The sequence below is a fragment of the Condylura cristata genome, unplaced genomic scaffold (genome assembly GCF_000260355.1).
Source record: "Condylura cristata isolate star-nosed mole 26May11 unplaced genomic scaffold, ConCri1.0 scaffold00009, whole genome shotgun sequence".
NCBI classification, from domain to species: Eukaryota; Metazoa; Chordata; class Mammalia; order Eulipotyphla; family Talpidae; genus Condylura; species Condylura cristata.
The window spans coordinates 34,588,188-34,609,341 of record NW_004567110.1 but is presented as its reverse complement, the minus strand read 5'-3'; the positions used below and the strand labels follow the sequence as shown (position 1 = coordinate 34,609,341).

General features: G+C 32.0%; 1 protein-coding gene across 1 annotated transcript in view; it reads right to left on the bottom strand.

The window, feature by feature from the left end:
- The window catches only part of MMP16 (matrix metallopeptidase 16 (membrane-inserted)), a 223,935-nt gene that overhangs the window by 96,909 nt on the left and 105,872 nt on the right, over nucleotides 1–21,154 (bottom strand). The window contains exons 2-3 of the mRNA XM_004679749.2: nucleotides 18,110–18,258; nucleotides 8,304–8,426 (exon numbers count right to left, since the gene is read on the bottom strand). Of these exons, the coding sequence (XP_004679806.1) occupies nucleotides 8,304–8,426; nucleotides 18,110–18,258 (272 nt within the window). The remainder of the gene's footprint in view (nucleotides 1–8,303; nucleotides 8,427–18,109; nucleotides 18,259–21,154) is intronic.

Here is a 21,154-nt window from a genome sequence, read left to right as displayed (position 1 = left end):
AACTAGATGCAAACAAAATCAATATAGGGATATTTTATGCCTTTGAGACATGCATTTCTTCCTTAGCAATAAGTAAAATAAGGGGCACATTATAGCATAGCATAATGGCATACTATGAGTAAAATAAGACTGTTATTCTTGGCAATGTTAGTACTTGATGCACAAAATTATTGATGCGCAAAGTAGTATCTTTGCAAAACAAATGGTGCCATTATAAAATTAATTAAATGATGGCAATGTCTAAAAATCATAATAGAAGTAATTTAAAAAGTTTTGGCTTTATATTTTCTTTCTGTAAACAATCGTTATGAAGAACAAACTTCCGTTTTTTTTTTTATTTTTTTTTTCAAACTTCCATTTTAATGGATGATTAGTTTTATGTTTGAAGTGTTGGGTCACTTTAAATTCATTTAAACTTTCATATTTAGTGAATTTTGGAATTTTACCTAAACAACAGTAGATGTCTTTAGTGACTATACCTTACATAACTGCACCTAATACAGTCAATAAAGTGGAATTTTTAAAACCACTTTACATCAGAACAATTGGGATTTTTGGCAAGGTATGTCAATTGATTTACAAGGTAATTTTGTAAAGTCAATATTCTCTGATTTTAAATACATTGAATCAATATCAATTCATTTCATAATAATTCTACAAATTATTAGTAAAATATTCACCCTTCCTTAGTTTCACAATGTGATAAATCTTCCTCAACTTTAGAATATTATTCCCTATTATATTCATAGAAGAAAAAGTATTTTGATATCTGGAATTTGTGCCAAAAGATAAGGAAAGCTGGTAGTCTGTTTTATAACTCTCAATAGAAGTGCATAAACTTTTCAATGAAAAAAGAGACATTAAGTTTACAACACTATTTCTTGGGTAATTTTAAATGAGTGTGACAGAAGTCGACATTTGGAGAAACAGTAAATTTTAAGGGTAAATGACCTTTACCAAGTTCTCCTGGAGAATATAGGTATGCATTTTCTTTCTTGGTGTTACTATCGGAATACTTATGCCTCATTAGTTCTGCAAAATAGACTAATGTGAAATGTAAAAATATCAAAACACTTACTCATTTGAAAATAAGTTATAGTAAATGTGAAACAAGACCATTTCAAAAGTATTTATAACTTTCAAATTAAGTAAACTCCATTTTCTTAATTGAGAGATATAGTAAATGTTACACAATACTAGTACTATTGTGTAATATGGGGTCCTCAGTTTTAAGAAAACTGGAGTTATATCAACTTATTTTTCAACAACTTTACATTTTAATAATTTCCTCCTTAAAATTTTGATCAAGTGGTAAATCATTTTGAAAGTTAACATATTGTTTCATCTCTTATTTTGAAATTAAGAAAAAATGACAGTGCTTTGGCATCTAGCTAAAATGAGTTTAGATTTTATAGGAAGTCTATTTTATTCAATAATCAAGAAATTTGGGAAATAAAGATATTTGATACATTATGTTTTTCATTAAATTCATACCATTGTCTAAAGAAAAGTTTAGCTTAAGTCTACTAGGAATTCATTACTTTATTCAATAGCTACTTACTGAGGGCCTCTACATATAACATAGGTATATTCTCTGATGCAGTGAAGTTCCTATTTGGTCTAATATCTTGAATATAACAAAAAAATGGTTATTTTATAATTATTCACCAACATTCCTGCTTCCTGTACTAGACTGTATTCTCCTTATAGCAGGGGTTTTGCCTAAATATGTCTATTGCCAATGCTGCCACATGATGCTATTCAATAATCATTGAATTGACAGCACCTACTGATGTGAGAAGAAACTGCCAAGGGAAAACTGCTCACATAGTTTCAAGTAATGAGATGAAGTGCCACCAGTACTTATAATTAGTCTCAACAAATAAAATTACACATCAGCAAAATTCTCTGCATTTCTAAAAATAACTTAAATGATTCTTCTGGTACTATCTCTTGGAAATTCCCACTTCTAGAGATCAAACAGTGATTTCATCAAGGCAGAAGGCCAAGGAACCTAGACATTCCCTTTAAATTGACTCACCAAGGGAACACCTTCTATCCTGCAATTGAAGAATGGGAAGAGATCTAAAGTTAGGTAATCTCACTTTCAAAACACTCAGCAAATGGTCTGTATATAAGAATAACTGGAAATTTCTTCCTGAAACATTCTTTCTATCAGGTTGAAAATTTGGCTCTAATCTGAGTTTTTCTATGTGCATCCTACTCTCAATCTTAGTAATTTTAGAGTTGTACATTAATTTGGGAAGAAGTAACTCAAACCATAGTGGTTTGAAGAGAAAAGGATACATCAGACAAGAATTTGGGAAATAGAAGAGAAAAAGAAAAATTAGCATCATCACTGTTTTAGACATTTAACTTTCATTCATTCTAATCTGCTCATTTTGAACCACACTATACTACTGACTCATAATGAGCTTACAATGAAATAAAACCTGGTTCTATCTCCCTCAAACCAAATTTTGAATGCATTATTTAAAAGCATATGTAAGTTATGCTTTTCAAGAGTAATTGTGTGTGTGTGTGAGGTTTTATATTTATTTCTCTAAGTGTATAAGAAAAGTAGTCACAGGTGCTTATATATCTCCTACTATACACAGACCAACTTGTTGACACCTTGCGTATAATAACCGAATGTAATAATGTCCTTAGCTCTAACTTCAGACTTTCTATAATACTATTAAAATTAAATTATTTGACAATTTATGACTAGTTAAAAGGACTAAAAAAGGTGGTTTACTAAATACTGCATTTCAAGCAATGTGCATGATTTAATTTGTCCTGTGATTTTTTTTAAAGTTCACCCCAAAGCTTTATGAAGCAGTTATTGATATATACTCACTTTGCAAATGGTGAGGCTGAGACCAAAAGATAAAATAACTTAATCCTAGTTGTAGGAATAGCAAGATTTCATAGCTAGGATTCAGATGCAGGTCTTTCTTAATCCAGAATAGGGCTTTTAACCACACATATGTCTCAGTAACCTGGAAGTTTACAGGCAAAGACACCTAATTATTTGAATATGTAAAACTAGACGAGACAATTGTCATTATACGGAATGCAGCATATGTGAAACTATGATCAGTTCTGAACTCTTTAACAGTTTCTTTGTCTTTCTTTTAAATGAACAGTATTATCAATGCCTAATGATACAAAGACACTAAACAAGGAATGTTGTCAAAATCTGTGAAATCAGGTCACTTAAATGAAATGAAAACAGTATTATCTGAAATGAAAACAATAAATATAAAGAGGTATGAAAGCGCAATAGTTTCTAAAGTTGTTTATAAACTGTAATCCTAAATTAGGGTTGGTTTTTCACCTGGTATGAGGAAAGAATTTATTTTCCATATGGAAAATCAATAATCACAGTAAAGACCCACCTTTTCCCACTGACCTAAAAAATGCTTGCTTTGCATTAACCAATCTTTTTATATATGCATATAGCTCTAGTTCTTGATTTCTGATTTGTGCTACTGGAGTCTCTATCTCTGGGCTAATTTATCTCAAAGTTGGGAATATTTTCACTAATCTTGGAGCTATAACTATTTCTCAAAGATTTTGACTTTGTTACATAATAAAAAAAATCTTGTTGGTATTTGCATTAAAATTACAATGAATTTGTGAAAAATTTAAGCCTTCACTGTATTCATTTCAAAATACATCTTTAATTTATTCTTAATCTTATTTCTCTTAATACAGGATCTTAATTTTCTTTATAAAGGGCTGACCTAGGAACTCATATTTTTGTGTCTATTTTACATGGTGCATATATACAAATTATAATTTGTGTGTATATTTTATATTCATTATATATTTAAAAGCTGATTACAGACTCTTCAAGCTTCTGCTGCAGCATATAAAGAGCTTGAAATCACCACTCTCCAGTTCATGGCAAGACAAAGATGTGAGCAAACTGAAAATAAATTCTAGGCTTCATGGAAGGCTTATAGCCACAAGGAAAACTGCCACCATAAAATTGGACAGATAGATGAATACAAAGACTCATAGCTTATCGTGAGCACAAGTCCTTGAATCCAAGAAACTGGAAGGAACACTTAAACAGGAGCCTAGACTGGTTGTGGTTCTCAGGATAGTGGAAAAATCCCCTTGTGCTTCCTGTTCAGAGAAGAGAAAAGCACCAATTTTGAAATGTGCCCAGAGCATTCTGTTTTCCATAACAAATGGTTCAAAGGAAAACTATTTTACTAGAGCCTTCTAGGTGAAAGACAATTAGACAATTCTGTCCCCTAGGCTTCCCGACACATATAAGGGAGGGGGGGGGGGAAGGTTAAGATGCTATTCTGCAATTCAAGACCAGAAAGTAGAACCTACTTAAAAAAAGTGAAATTTCATAGAGAATTATAGATTGCTTCCCTTCTGTAATAACTCATAAACACCAATAGTGATTACAAATAAGAAAGCTGTAAGACACAACTATATTTAGAAGGAGCTGCTAAAGATACTCAGAAACAACAGGGGCACCAAAGGACACCAGAGGAAATCAAAGCCTACAAACTTCACTTAAGGAAACAGTAAACACAGTCAAAATCTTAACCAGATAAATATAGAATATCACATGCAAGATCAGTTATTTTAATTCCTATGACTTAATACATTATGTCCAACTTTCAAGAATAATTAAAAAACTGGTAATTAAAACAACATAAAACACAATTTAAAGAGACAAAAGGAGCATCATAACCAGTAGTCGATCTGGCCTAACTGATATTATAGAATACTTCATTCATCTTTGGCCAAAGAGTTGAACAAATATTTCATCAAAGACATAGAGGGTGCAAATAAGCATATGAAAGGATACTCAACATCATTTGTTATTAGGGAATTTCAAACTAAAGCAACACTGAGGTACTACCACACACCTAGTAGAATAATGGCTATAATCCAGAACACTCACACCACCAAATGCTTGTGAGGAGGTGGGGCAATGGGAATGCTCACTCATTACTGTGGGTAAAGCAAAACGACAGTGCCATTTTGATGAGGCAGTTTCTTACAAAGCTCACCAAACTCTTACCAAATGATCAGCAGTCACACTCCTGTTTATACCAGCTTTATTTAAAATTGCCCTTAATTGAAAGCAAAGAAGTCCTCAATAAGTAACTGTGGTACATCTATAGAGAGAATAAGTATTCAATAATAAATGTCAGTGACCTATTACATCATGAAAAGACATGGAAGAACAATATATGAACATTACTGAGTGAGAAAGAAAGTCTGGAAAAGATGGTTCCAAGTATCAATACTTGACATTCTAGAAAAGGTAAACTATAGAGACAGTAAAACAATTAGAAATTTGAGGGGAGAAGAGGGATGAATAAATATAACAGCTGATATTTAGGGCATTATAGCTATTTTGCATAACACTGTAATGGTGGATATATGACATTATATATTTTTCAAAATTCATAAAATTGTACTATAAAGCGTTCCATTGCATTCTAGCATATACTATGGACTTTAGTTAGTGATAGCATAACCACATTGGCTCACTAATTGTAACAAATACACCACACTAAAGCAGGATCTTAATAAAAGGACAAACTGGGTGGGGGGTGGACTAAGCTAGGTAGGCATATGGGAACTGATATTATATGCTCAAGTTTTCTGTGAAAGTAAAACTACTCTAAAAATAAAATATATTATTTTTAAAAAGCTGGTAACATCCTTTTAATGTTTAAAAATTATCTAGAGCTTATTCTAGGTTTTCTATATGGAAAAAATAAATGATATCCTAAAGATGATAGTTTTATTCCTTGTATCTTTATTTTTTTTTATCATTAGAAGTAGTTGTGCAATATACCAGTTACTTCTTTTTGTTATCGCTCCTTAAGGATATTCTCCAACACATCACACTTATTTTATGTGAAATAGATATTGAAGCTACAGCTTTGAAATTATAGATACCATTTTTTTTTCATGAAAGCAGTGCTTACTTTGACTCCCACTTATCAAATATGAATGATAGATTTCCTTGTTATTATATGATGCTTCTCCTTTCATATTCTCTATTAGTTCCATATGCTCTATTAGTTTGCAATCTCTAACATGATCTGTATGCTCACATACATTTAGGTTTCCTAATTTTGCTTAACTTTTGGCTTTTATAATTTTGTTTTGTTTCAACTCAAGATATATTTTAATTTCTTTTATTTAATACACTTTAAGTTTCTCTTAAAGTTTTACCTCAATAAGAAAACTGGTTTACTAAATTTATTCTGCATTTGACTATCATTCTTTATTAAAGCCTATATGTACAGTCTAATTTTTTTTTTTTTGTCTACAAAGCATTACTGATGAAGAATTTACTTATAAAAAGAAGGCTCCACTATGATGATGGCACAACATGGGTGAATAAGTGATGAGAAACCCACGGGGATTACAATTGAGATTAAAAAAATGTACAAAATGATGTAAAAATAAATTTATATTTATTTTAAAAATTAAAAAAAATAAATTTCAAAAGAAAAAAAAAAAAGAAGGCTCAATCACCAAGACACTTGGGAATTTCAGTTATTAGGAAGATCTAAGTATTAGTCCATACTAATTTGTTGGCATAATATTTTAAAACACTATTTTGGAAGTGTGGATCACAAAGATGATAAAATAAGTTTGTTAGATAAAAACCCTAGTGAACAAATGTGATTGTGAATAAAAACTTCATGGGTTTAGCCAAAATTGCTTTGTCTTTGATTTTTGTTCACTACAGAAATAACTGATATAAATTACATAAGAGAATAACCTAGGAACATGTGATTTGGGAAGATTATCATCAAAATGCAAAATAATGCTAAAAAGTATGCCCAAAATATGCCAAAAAAAAGTTCAGATGTCATATTTCAGATGTCTATATAGAAAATCAATATATTGTTTTAATGTTTATTTTTAAACATTACAAGTTTATAAAAAGAATAAGATGATTAGTTTCTATCTTCTTTTTAATCATTAATCTAATAGAGATGGTTCCTGACATTCTACCCCTTCCCTAAACAACCTTCTTCTTCTTCTTCTTGGTTTAAGATCTTTCTCTTTCTGTGGTTTTTAGTTGAAACACTATTTCTTTAGAGATCTTTTCTCTTTTTCCAGAGTGGATTGACATCCCTGACTTATATTTATTTTGCATCGTGCTCTTTCATAGCATATTTATGATTACTCAACATCTCTACATAACTTAAATTCCAAGATATAGACACCCCATGCTTTACTTATTGCTTTTACCCTCAGTGACTACACTGTTTGTTATTCCAACTGGGATTCAGTAAATCGGTATTCAATGTAAAAGTGAATAAATGTGAACATATCCACGATCTCACTCTGGATTGGAAGACATTTGCATTCCTTAGGCAAACTTTATTGAAGGCAAAACAAGAAAGGATGATCCTGAGAAGATACTGAAATGCTTGGACTTATATTAAAGTACATTAATAGAATTAGAAACATTATTTTTCAGCACATGAGTTGTAGTAGTAGAAGTAGTAGTAGCAGTAGTAGTATCACTATCAGCAGCAGCTACCATGGGGACCTTAGTCACCAAATTGCCATGAGTCACCAGATTATTGTTCATTTTATATTTTTAATTTATTTATCGCTTACATGTTTGTTGTCCCCATAGTTCTCCCACCATCACATCACCTGTGAACCACCACAATATCCCCTGGTATTTATCCTTCCTGTTTTTCTCCCCCTCCTGCTCTCTCCTTTCCCATTCCTCAGTTCTATGGTCAGCTTTAGTTTTAATTAGGGCAATTAGGTGAGAGAAGGACATAAAAGGAATTAATAGGGAAAGAAGAAGTTAAACTATCATTATATGCAGATGATACAATAATATGTATAGAGGATCCTAAAATATCCACAGAAAAACTAATTGAACCAATAAAACAGTTTAGCAGTTTCAACAATCAATGCAAAAAACCCCAGCAGATTAAAAAAACATTTTAAGTCCTAATTATTTATATGCTTTATTATTTGATTATTTTGTAGATTATCAATATTTATTAAATAACATAATGTGTTAGATTAATAATATGAAAGTCTCATAGAATATTGAATTCACTCAAGATACTGGAAGATCTAGTTTACGAAAGAGACCAGGAATATAAGGGATGTCTATAAGGCTCCCAAATGGACAATTTGTTCTCTGAATTAAGTTTTAAATTGCTTTTGTTTACACTGTATTACTGTATGACCATGTAATCAATGTGCATTAAATGTCAAAATAAATAGTTGTGATGAAATGGAAAAAAAAAATCCATCATTAGTTATACCTGTAAGTGATGTGTTTGTGCTGCCACTTCTGTCCTGTTAATGCATACCGCTTTCGACGAATATTAAATTTGGAGCTACCTCTTGTCTGATCAGGTACACCACATCGAGGCTTCTTCATCCAGCTGCAAAAGGCAGTATTTTAAAGTTATTTACCAACAACCTTCATTAATTTCAAAAAGAAATCAATTGAGATGTTAATTTATGACAGTTATATGGAAACAGGAAGCCATTTTGAATATTGTCAATTTTTTAAAAAATCTGAGTCTAAATGGAAAGCATATTTCTTTCCTCAGTTATCAAGACTTACTAGCTTACAATTCAGATCCTTTAGATAATTTTTCTCTGATATATTTTGAGCTAAGAGTTGACTGATGTACTTAAACTTCTACCAAAAATCTGTTGTTAGCAAAATATGTATCTTAGGTAAAACATTAATCCCTAGTCTCATTCATAAACTGGCATTTATAAGTAGTCTGTCAGTAAGTTCTCTTCCAGTTTTAACATTTACAATTAAAGAAATATCTAATTAAATTCTTTGAGTCAAGAGGGTATTTGTTATTTTCTTCTTACTAGCGCACAAACAAATTTTTTGTATAAATTACATTTGTCTTTTTCTACTTTTCATTTTGAACATTTCCCTAATTTCCAAGTAATAGCCATTTGGTTTGAATATTTAATAAAAACCATATTCAATGCTCAATCGGTTTTTTCTGACTATGAGGGCTAGCTTCACACATACAAGTTTTAACATATTTACACTGAGAGTAAAAAGCTGCTTTTTGATTCATTAATTCTTAACACGCAGGTGAAATTTTTAACATATTTTCTAGAGCCTTGCATTTGCCATTATTCTATTTTTCCTATGATCTTGTTTCTTTTTTAAGTAGAATTTTCATGATTTTGAGTAGTTTTTCTTTTGTGACTGATAAAATGGTTTCACTGTTCATTAGCACATTTAATCTTACAATTACAAAGCCAAATCAGAATCTCCATGTTGCTACATTCTGCATAAAGAGGAAACAAGAAAATAATCACTTTTTGCTCTTTACCAAATACTTAACAATTTCTAACTCTTTACATGAAAAATAATTGTGGCAAAGATTATCTAAAGAAGTACATTTTGTGAAAATGAATGAGTTAGTTTATGTTACATAGGTAAGTCAGCCAATAAGCTTTACAAACACAAGAACTTCATGCAACAATGAAATAATGACTTTTACTTTTTAATGAAAGATGACACTTTTCTATAAGCATGACAAGATTCTCCTGTTTTATGCTACATCTACTAATAATGTAGACATTGTAGTTGTCAGAATTAACAAAATTCATCCCAGATTCTAATACATGGAATGCTTCAGAAAATCTTCCTTTTCCTTTCTTAAAGACTTTAAACTTCCTTAAAGACTTTAAATTACATATCTTACAAATAAATTCAAAGGAGACTAGCCACTGCTATGGAACTGAACTCTCTGCAGTTGAGACTGGAGAACTTTCATGTTTAACTCCCAAGCCATACCTAAGCCACTAAAATTGACAAATATTTCACTTGACTGTAAAACACCTAAGGGCAGGAGATCTGTTTCTCTTCAGGACTTTATACAACTCCTGGCATATAAAAGAAATTCAATGGATAGGGATACTGCATTTTTTAATGAAAACTTATATTTTATAATATGTTATAAAAGCCTGGTATATATACTAAAGAAAAGCTTGGTATTTATTTAACTAGCCAATAATGAACATTAATGATGATTGAAGTGACTTTTATTGGGAGTATTTAATTAATTATATTCTCAACAAACTTATCCTTACACCTCATTGAAAGTACTGGGAAAATAAACAATATCTTATTATTAGCTATGAATAAATATACCATTCATGGGAGGTAGTTACATTCACACTTAGCTAAAGAAAATATTAAATAAACAACTTGGAAGGAAAATAATTTTTAAATGAGAATTGGATAAAATTTGACAAAACAGATTAGCTGTTATCAGGTTAAAACATATTTTCACTCTATATGAATATAATTTATTTATTTAAATCAGGTAACACTGATTTATAACACTATATAATTCACTGAACTATAACACTGCATATAATTCACATATGAGAATCCTATCTTTTTGTGTGTATGTTAACATAACATACCTCCCATCAAGGCACCCATAGCCCGTATTAATTGGGTCTCCTCTCCTCCCATCTCTATTTTTCACCGGCCCTCCCCCTTTTTGGTAATCTCAATTTATAGTGGGATCTCCTGGTTTTGCTTTTGGTTTGGTTTGTTCTGACTCTGTTTTGCTTATCTATAGTTAATATCTAAGTGTTTTTAAAAAATAACAGGTTGAAGGAAGTAACTGAAAAGTTTAACATTAATTAAGTTTAATCAATTTTATATAAATTTCATCTTAAATCATACATACACTGAATCCAGTAAACATTTTCTCAGTGAAGAATTTCATTTTCTAAAGGGTAGGGTCTTTGGAGATGAACATTAGATTTCTAGCTGAAAGACACCAACTAATTCTCCTTATATTTCTTATGCTTTTCCTAATTCCTCTTTTTTTCTTATATTACAATTATTTGTTCATTTTCTTACTCATTCCATCCTGATCCATTCACACTTCAATATTTTTGAACTTTTATAACACAGTAAGAGATATATTTTATGAGTGTATAAAAAGATAAAACAAAGCAAGAGTTATTTGTTAAGCTCACAGTCTACAGACAAAACACCTATAACAAAAAATGATAATATCATGGATTAAGTGCTCTTAAGTTGCCATCTGGATATCATCATCTCTCATTTCATGTGTAGTAAAACAAAAATATGAATTTTCTACCCCAAATCTGCACCAGTTTATTTCAAGTTTCATCACAGATGAAAGTTCTAATTCAGCTAATGACCAAATCAGCTATCCTAGAAACAGCATCCACTGCTCTCTTACTTCTAACCAGTCAGGATATATTTTCTGCTCTCAAAATTTTTTGTGTATCCTTCACTTTCACCATCCCATCCCTTCTTATTCCTAACAATATATCTTCTCAAAACACATGCTCTGTACATGTTCTAGGAATAAAAGGATCATATAGGAAACCTGACTCAGGTATGCTGAGCTACAGAGACCACTGATCACCTATTTTCTAAGGTGTTGTCAAGTTATTACAGAATCAAACCTCTTTCTTCTTTTTATCCTGTCACCTGTCTGGAATACTATGCATTCTTCCTTACTCAGCTCATACAGATATAGTTTACCATGGCACATATACTGTGTTTTTCAATTTGTATATGTCTTTTTTTTTTTTTTTTTGTCTTGTACAGACCTGTAAGTCTGGCCATAGAGCATAGGACAGGGTCAGTGTACAGTAAAGTCTCCAATAAGAAACATAAAGCAAATGGACTAAGTCTATATATATTTTTGTTTTTTACACATACTGATTCCTCCACTATCCTATGACTTTTGAGAATTTTGTAACTCATTTTCTCTCTGTGCCTTGAAAAAAAATGTTATTGAATGGACACTTTGTGGATACATTTATATTTAAAAAAAATCATAAAGAAATAGGATTAAATGTAAGAAAATATTAAAGAGGAATATCTAATATCAACTAGTAACTTAATACAAAGTAACCTCAATGAGTATTGGGCAAATGGCAAACTTTCTATTAACCTCACCAATATTTGAATTCAAATATTCTAGCATAGAGATATTAGTAGGTACATTTATCAAAATATATAAAACCTTAAAAATGTGATAAAGAAAATCCTGACACTGAATATGACACATAATATCTGAGCTAAGTTGATCGCAGGCAATGTCTGTGATTCCAAACATTTAAAATACTCATTAATTTCCTAAGCAGTAAGCTTCTTTCTTATATAGTTTCACAAATTCGTAATGGATATAGAACCAATCAAGGATTAACAGGACTCACCAAAGAATAAAATGTTGGCTTATATTAAATGCAAAATTGATATGTTAATTCCAATTCAAGCAGATTCACTTCTAGGATTCATTTCTAGTTGCCATTAGATCAATATGAATTTATTTTGCAACAAAATGGAAAACATTCAAGTTATCATTTTGATAAATTCCAAATACACCTGTATATAAAGATGCAAAACAGCATTCACAAGTAAAGTGGTCTCCTGAAAGGTACTAACTATATCACATGAAACAAAACAGGGCTTGACTTGTGTGTGTGCTATTTTCAGATAATGTTTTCTTGCCAAAGTATCATTGATGAAACATATTTATTTTTCAGGCCAACATAAAGCTCACATATGTGTATTGCTTCTTTACTGACACACTGTCAGGAACTTAAGTTGATGTTTCAGAGGAAACTCTGACATGGGGAATAGGCACTGCAGGAGGAGGTGAGCGAGAAAGAGGGCGTTTTGCAATAATTAAGAATCCAGGGTGCTTGAAAATTATTGAAAAACTATGTGTAGAAGAACAGAGGTATAAGTCAGAGGGGTGGGGGAGGGGTAAGTATACTCAACTGAGACAGAGTTGGGAGAAGAACAGGTGGACTTACTAAAATACTCTGGTGAGGGGAGCAGTGGGTGAGACAGGGGTCAGTGCCCTGGGCAGGACTCAAACTCAGGCCACAATGGTGATAGCACTGAGACTTAATCTCCAGGCCAAGAGGTAGATCCAGAGCACTTGCGAACTAACTGGACAGTTCATTAATGTTAATTTATAAAAGGAAAACTATCTAAGGCCAGTACTCTTAGGAGGAATTATACCGTAAAACTGAAAGCAGGAATACTAGGTTGTAGAACTCTCACCTCAGTCCACTGACTCACGAACCTGTGGCATTAGTCTGACTATTGTTTCATTTTATTCCTCCATTTCCTTATATAGAAGATATTGATAATAGTATTGTTATTATTGTTAAGGATTAAATTAGATAAATCATGTGAAACACTTAAAATAGTTGCCTGGCAGCAACTGCTATTCTGATTAATTTAATAGTAGGAATTACTTTACAATTATCAGGAAATCACTGCATTAATACAGGTAGCAGTAGCATTTAGATATCAACATTCTAACCAACATGTTTTCTGTTCCCTTCATCTGTATGTTAACATCAAGCATTTCATTAGTCAGTACAGAGATATTTCTAGTGTTTTGATAACAAAGATATTCATAAATACACTATCCTCTGTCTTATGTAGATAAAGCAGCTACTGGCTTCTAAATACATTTGCAGTAATGCTAAGAATCACTGTACAGGAAATTAACCATTAGCTTCAGTAAAATATACTTAAAAATTTAACTTAGGTATTGAAGACAAACGTATGGTTCACCCCCTATCTGACTCCAAGAGGTACCTTCAAGATGTAGCCCATACCCTGATGAGAGATGGCTGCTGGAAGGAAGGCTATCGTGGAAGTACAACTCTTTACAGTTAGATTTTTATCATATAATGCCCTGCATATATACACCAACACTTATCATGAAAAAACACTTTACAAAACTATCTTTTGCTTTATGAGTTAGTAATCTTAGAGAAATATTCATTAGAGTAATATATATTAAACAGTTTACATCCTCCAAGCTTTCCAAGTTCTAATGAAAATTAGGAGTGATATCTACTAACTATAGTTGTCCTCAAAAAATCCTTGGAGAGCTTTTTAAATTGTCATTATTGGTATTTCATACAAAACCTTATATTTTGTTTGCATTAGCAGAGGAAGTCCCATTGCCACGGACAAGACTTTAAAAATAAACTAATTTAAAATATTGGCAGGTGACAACTCACTCTGGTCCCAAGTTTATTTTTACTATCAACTCATCAGCTTCTGTCAAGGCCACACATGGCTGAAATTGAAACGTTAATGCAGTTAAAAACCTGAACATAGAAAATACATATATTAATCGTCCATGACCTGCAATATGAACAAAGCTAAGTTAGTGTCAGCTCTTAAACTTCCACCTTCAGAATAGAAGACCCCTGCCTGCTTAGCTATCAACCATCCTTTATAATAAAAAAATGAGAACTGAATCATCCTATGTTAGTATGTTTGTGTTTTGAGTAACACTGGTATACCTAGAAATAAATAAAATGAACTGCAACCATTACTGAATCTATCTTTTATAGTCATGTTGAGATTCTTATAACTGGGGGTTTAAACAAAAAGGATAAAAATATTTGGACATACTGATAACTAAGGCAAAAGTGTGTGATTATTTGTGTATTTTGTGTAAGCAAATAACTATTTCAATCTGTTAATAAAAAGTTCAAATATCACTGCAGTTTCTTAAGGTTCTTTAAAAAATAGCTACTTATTTAGGCTTACATTTTCATTAAGCTAAATTCCTGGGCACAGTAAAGTAGGATTACACGGACCATCTAATATATAGGTATGTGTGAATAAGTATAAATAATTTAACACATATGCATATATATGTGGAAAGAGGAGAGAGTGAACAAAGACCATAGTAAAAATATTTCAGCAAACGTGCTTCAGTGAATAACACTGTTCATACATATATTAGTTTACATATAAGGTAAGTTGAATTTTAAAAATATTAACATTACAAAAACATTAAATTCAGTGAAAACAATTTTCATTAATGCTTTGCCATCTTTTTTTGCTCCTTGCTAAATATAACCTTTTTATTTAAAACTTCAATTAGTCCATTTATTAAGAATGATATTGCTTACAAAAAATTATCAAGCAAACGTAATTTATATAAAACTTCCCAACATATTATAATGAGCTCATTTTGGGGTGGGGGGATAAGTATTTATTACTATCTCTCCCAATCTGAATTCAATTAACATAAAAGCAGCATAATATGCCATTTAAGGTAATACCTAAATTTGTTGGTTGAAAATAGTTCATTTATCCAACAAAAATATAGGGATCATTACTTTTAATTATCCAAGAATTACAGATTGCTTGCACCAAATGTCTATCTACCAAAGGAAGATATAATTATTCAATTTAAAAACAATTGATCTTGACGAGAGTCTAAAATTAGATAAAAATTTTATGGCATCTGAAAATGAAACCTACAACATGATTTTAATATGAAGGACCAATTTTGCACCTATAATTGTAGTCCACATTTTATGTAATAAGGTTTAGATAAAAACGCATATCTTATAATTTGACTGTAAAATGATAGTGTGCAATTTCAGCCTGGATTGTTACCACGCATTCCTTGTGAGATTACAAAAGAACAGATAGTTGCTTAAGTGGCCTTAGTACAGGGATTATACTTACAAAAACAGGACACTATATTAACTGAGTACCCTGAGCAACAATTTCTCAAGACTGAGCACATATCAATGGGAAAAAAGTCAGGAGGCAAATCTGAAGCCACAGGGTTTATAACTCAAATTATAACAAGAGTGACTAGAGGGCAGAGTACGCATGTTCCAAAGGTTTCAAAGGTTCGATGAGGGTTTAATGAGACATTGGTGGCTTCACTGGAAATGGAAATAACAACCAGCTATATCAGGTATAATCTATTTTAAGGGTAAAATCCCCCCCAAATTAACAAAATTCTAAAAAATAAGAAACACTCCGTCCCTCAAATAAAAAGAATAAAACACACTGATTTTAAAAAACTGCCTATACAGTAGATCCTCTTTTCTTTAATTTATAGAAATTCTATTTAAACTTCTATACAGTGACATTTCTCTTGTTTAGAATCTGAGCCACTATATGCTAGAGAAAGACCCTATACCTCCGCAGTTGTTACATTATCCTACCAGAGAAAATCTGTTCAGACCACTGTCCACATAAAGGATCCAAATAAATCCTGCACATATTCCTCTTCCATTATTGATGAACAAATACCTTTTACCAGGTAATTAAATTGTATCATAATTTCCAAGAAGATGAATCAGACAATAACAGTTTTACATTTGAGGATAATAATATTGTCCAGGAACTTTGTAAAATATTGAGATAGTGAGTATAATTTAAATGGGATGTTTTTTATATGTAGTAACAGAATGTAGGACTCGCTGAAAGTTACCACTTATTAATTTAAAACTATATTTAGGAGAAGTGGTATATTATGATTTAAGATGACTATTGTGTATTACATTATTAAAAGCAAAATGAAATAACCAGAGGGCAGCCAGCCCAAAATACCAAAATTCTGTTTTCAATATTGATAACAAATTTCTTGTTTTTACAGAGTAAGGACTATATCAATTGTACTATATCAATTCTTGATCCTGTTTTACCAGATATACACCAGTATCATTTATGTATCTCTTAAAAGTGCTAGTAAAAGTATTATACTTAGTTTTTCAACATGCTTTGTTGTTCAATCTTCTATGTGCATTCCTGTCTTGATGAAATAGAAATTGTATGATTAGCATCAGGTGTGAGCATTTTAAGGCAAAATATAACTTTAAAAAATAGATATACAATTAGTTTACTTTGCTAAATGAAGTGCATATGCCAGTTTTTTCTGGTATTTAAAGTTTAAAAACAAAACAAAACAAAAAAACAAGGTGTTGTTCCCGGAGGCACACTGCAGGATATCATAAAAGTTCCCCAACTAAGCTTCAAAAGTTCTGTGATCTACAACTCTGGATTTCACCTAGGCTTTCCTATTCATTTTCTTTATTTAAAATCATAGAAGAAAAATGTATCCTTTTCTTCTCTATTGTGGAGGATTGATGTTTGATGATAGTATTAAAAAATGAAATAGATTTACTATTTGAGTCTGAAGGACTCAATAAGCACACATGAATTTTTCCTGCACAGAAAGAATTAATCACGTTTTCCTTTGCAGTCCAGAAATAATGTTTCATAATGTTATAGAACTTCGCTGACCTATAATAAATGTTTACTGTGTCTAACTACACTGTTAACTCAAAGTTCTTTTGCAGAAGAGACTGTTTTTCTGATTCTGTACAGCACCTTTTACAGATAAAAGTGCCCAGAAAAAGAGGGTTGGTCAAATGAATAATTAAATAGATAATGGTTGTATAAATCAGAATATAATCAATGAATGAGCTAGAAGTTCTTTGTTATTAAAAAATTGAAAGTAGAAACTCTAGAGTGAAACATCCCTATTTGAGTTAACATATTTAGAGAACAGTGGGAGGCTATGAACTGTTAACTGAGTCTCTGATATCCTTCTTCCCAAAAACTCCAATTTATATAGTTTTCCCATTTTCCTCCATGTCAATATTTCTGCTTTGGTCAACTGCCAGCTCCTGACTGATATCACTCAGCAGGGAAGCAAAAGCACTCCCTACTCTCCAGCTGCATGGGGATCTCCCACACAGCACTGAGAACCCTTTTACTTAGTGGCTTCAACTGAACATCTACATTGAGTCTCATTGTTCATATTTTCTTTCCCATATTGAAAATGTGTTGCTATTGTCAGGTAAGCAAACTTGATTTTGGATTTTATTTTTTTATGGACACTCAGGTGAAACTAAAGAAACATATATAAGAGAAATGGTTGTATAGGTTTATTTAAAGTGTTTCAGACTACTCAGTCTGTCTTTTTTAATTATTGTTATTTTATGCATACAGAACTGGGGTACAAGCCAGAGGCTCAGGGGCGGTGAGAGGCTTAACCAGAGTCAGAGTGGGGAGCAGAACACGTAGATCGACAAGTACACTGCTGAGGGGAGCAGCAGGCCGGTCGGGAGAGGTCTGCCATGCCATGTGGTCACCTCCAGGGCTGGGATCCAACTCACACTGAAGCTGCTGCGGCTAGCTTGCAGTACTGCCTTCTAACCCTTTCCACCAAAAGGGAATGCCTCAGTCTGTCTTTAAGAACCCAAAAAGAAGAGTGTGGGTGTCACTACTTACTCAATTGTGTTTCGGTCCACTTTTCCTGTCATGTTAATGCCGTAGAACTGCTGCATAGCAGCTAGAGCGGACTGCATGGTCTCTGCAGAGCGCAGCACTGACATTCTGGGGTCAGTTGGTGGAAGGTAGCCGTACTTTTGTAACCAAACCTGTAAAAACAAGTGCAGTTCCTTTTAGATCACCTGCGATAATTTCATGTTAATGCAGTAGAGTTTTAAATTTTATTTCCTTTATGAGGACATATGTTAGTTAAATATTTGATATCTTTTTAACATATAGTATGTCGTTTATTTTGATGCAATTGCAGTGGTTGTTAACAGGTCTTCTTATATACCTACACATGTTAATTGAAAAGAAAAAGATTAATCGTTTTTTTGCTAGATTATAGTGTATAGGGTACTAGAATAAATCCTGGATAAAATAATGAAAAAGATCATCTTTGTTCTGTAAGAACTCAATCTCTCAAAATGAAGAGAGGTACTTTTTCAACAGTATAAACCCATTGCGACATCTAAGTTGGAAAGAGAAGTTAATGTGGTATATATCAGTCAAAATTCCATTTTCCTAAACAACCACCAGTGACTACAACTGTGATAAATAGCACAGATAGATCATGTCGTTCCGTCATGACTTTTGGGTATGCATTCACAAATAAACCATGTTAATCTATCATAATACTTTGGGTATAAATTTCATGCAACCATACTATTCAATGTAGCTAGAGGTTTCAAGAGCAGGTGAATGTTTCTCATATAAAGATTATTTTCTCATTTAATCAAGGTGATTCACTTCAATCCAAGTCATGTGTATGACCAAAGTTTTCAAATATAGATCAAATCAGATTATCTTTTTTAAGTATCTGGTCTTCTCTTTATGATCTGTTAGTATTTTTTTTAAAGATTTATTTATTTATTCATACAGAACTGGGGTACAGGCCAGAGGTGCAGGGGTGGTGAGAAGATTCACCAAAGAGTGTGAGGAGAATAGGCAGACAGATGAAGTACATTGCTGAGAAAAGCAGTGGGTGAGACAAGAGAGATCTGCTGTACCATGTGGGTCACCTCAATGGCCAGTATCGAACTTGTACTGAAGTGGCTGCAGTGAGCTTCACAGTGTTTTGCTTTAACCAGTTGTGCCACCAGGAAGGGCCCCATGATCTGTTGGTATTTATTCTCCTATTCCCCCGGAAAAGAGGGCTGAGAGCACGGGGAAAGAAAGATGTGAAAGTTGAGCTCACATTCCAGTTGTGATTATAGTAACAATTCAATTATTTAAGATTAGATCTTCAAAGAAAACCCTAAACTCAAACTATCTGGGGGGAAAGTTTTTGTCAGAGAACAGATGCTTTCTAGTTATATAATTCACTGCATTCATTTTAAATGCACAATAATGTTAGTTCATATCCTTCTGTTCCTTACCTCATTATTCCATTGGACTTTAAGATCTCTAAGTGCAATGAACTACCTGTCAAATTGAGAAAGGCCAAGTGTTTCTGCTTCTGGCATAGAATAGAAGCTGTGCTATTTAATGGAAGGCATTCACCAAAATCTATTTCCCTCCCTACTGGAGTCTGTTCATCTATAAATGATGATTCTATGAAGTTGCAAGTTTTTCCCAACATCTGATACTCTTTATGAATGTATATCTAAAACAAAAGAGTTAACTTGACAGTGAAGATAAACAGTGAATATGGAAATAAAATTTCACCAAAAAAATCATATTAAAATATGAAAGCTTTAACATGTAATATACCAAGTGGAATTTTCTATAATATTTCCAAGAAATCAACTATGCTATCTCAAAGTGCAGCACTATACACACAATCCCTTGTAAATAAAATAAAACATGTATCCTAAAAACTATTTAAGAGATTTGGAATGCATCACTGTCAGAAAGGTTTACTGTTGAAACTCATCTAGTGAGCTCATCTGCCACGTAGAGAAAACTGCCACCTCCTCTTCTCATCTAATTTGTAATGAATAGGCTGCCAGGGAAGACATATTTTCAGTGACCTAGTCAACTGCGGTGCAGTCTGAAATAGATACCTTTTTTTTTTTTTCTTCCCTGAATGAAGGAGACAGGATTTCACCGGCAATATATTATTTACTAAGACATGCAATATCTATTGTCATGCTATTTTCCCCAAATGAGAAGATTTCATCTTGACTTATAGTAATATACATGCACTAATATTTTGAAATTGAATTCTTTCTTCCATAACACTTTGTTTGTATTCATTTCTTACTTGCTAGAGAGCTGAGTTGTTGCTAGGCTACTCATGGGTGCTAAGCTACAAGTAATCATGTTTGAGGACAGCAAAGAGAAAACCGTTAATAATAAACCCTATGATTTATAAACAGACAAACTATACAATATATAAATTTTAAATGCATAATGAAAAAATAGCATGTTCTAAAAATACATATTGATTTATGTCTTAGATTTTTAAAGACATGAGCTAGAATAATATAAATTGTGATTTTTTTTCATTTTCTTTTACATTACACCATTTATCATGAAAACCTTTTGAAAATGATTGAGAAGTGAATAATTCTTTTTATCAGGAAAGTTCTGGGATCTACTGTTTTATAGTCAAAATTTGTTTCTAAGGTAACAAATCAATGTCATTAAGATTGTGGGTCACCTTGATTTGAAATTTTTAATGCCATTTGTGTTTGTCAAATAATAAATCTATGGCATCATCAAAACTTGGCCAGGGATATTTTTCAACTGAAACTTGCAATGCATTTTTTCCATAAAAAGTAGAAAATCAAGCATGACTGTATTGGTGTCATATTACAGTATGAAACCAGCAAGCCCTCAATTAATTTTTGTTATTGAAGCAAAAACTGCTGATGATGACTTTACCCTAGGTCAATGTAAAAAACTTGTAGTTATGATTACAATAACTTAAAATATTAATTTTTCCACAGTGTCTCTTTACATACATACTGTTCAACATGGGAACAACAGATAAAAACAAATACTTTAATAATCTTTTAATCACCAAAGGTATATCCTCTGGAGGTTTTTCTTTTTAATAAT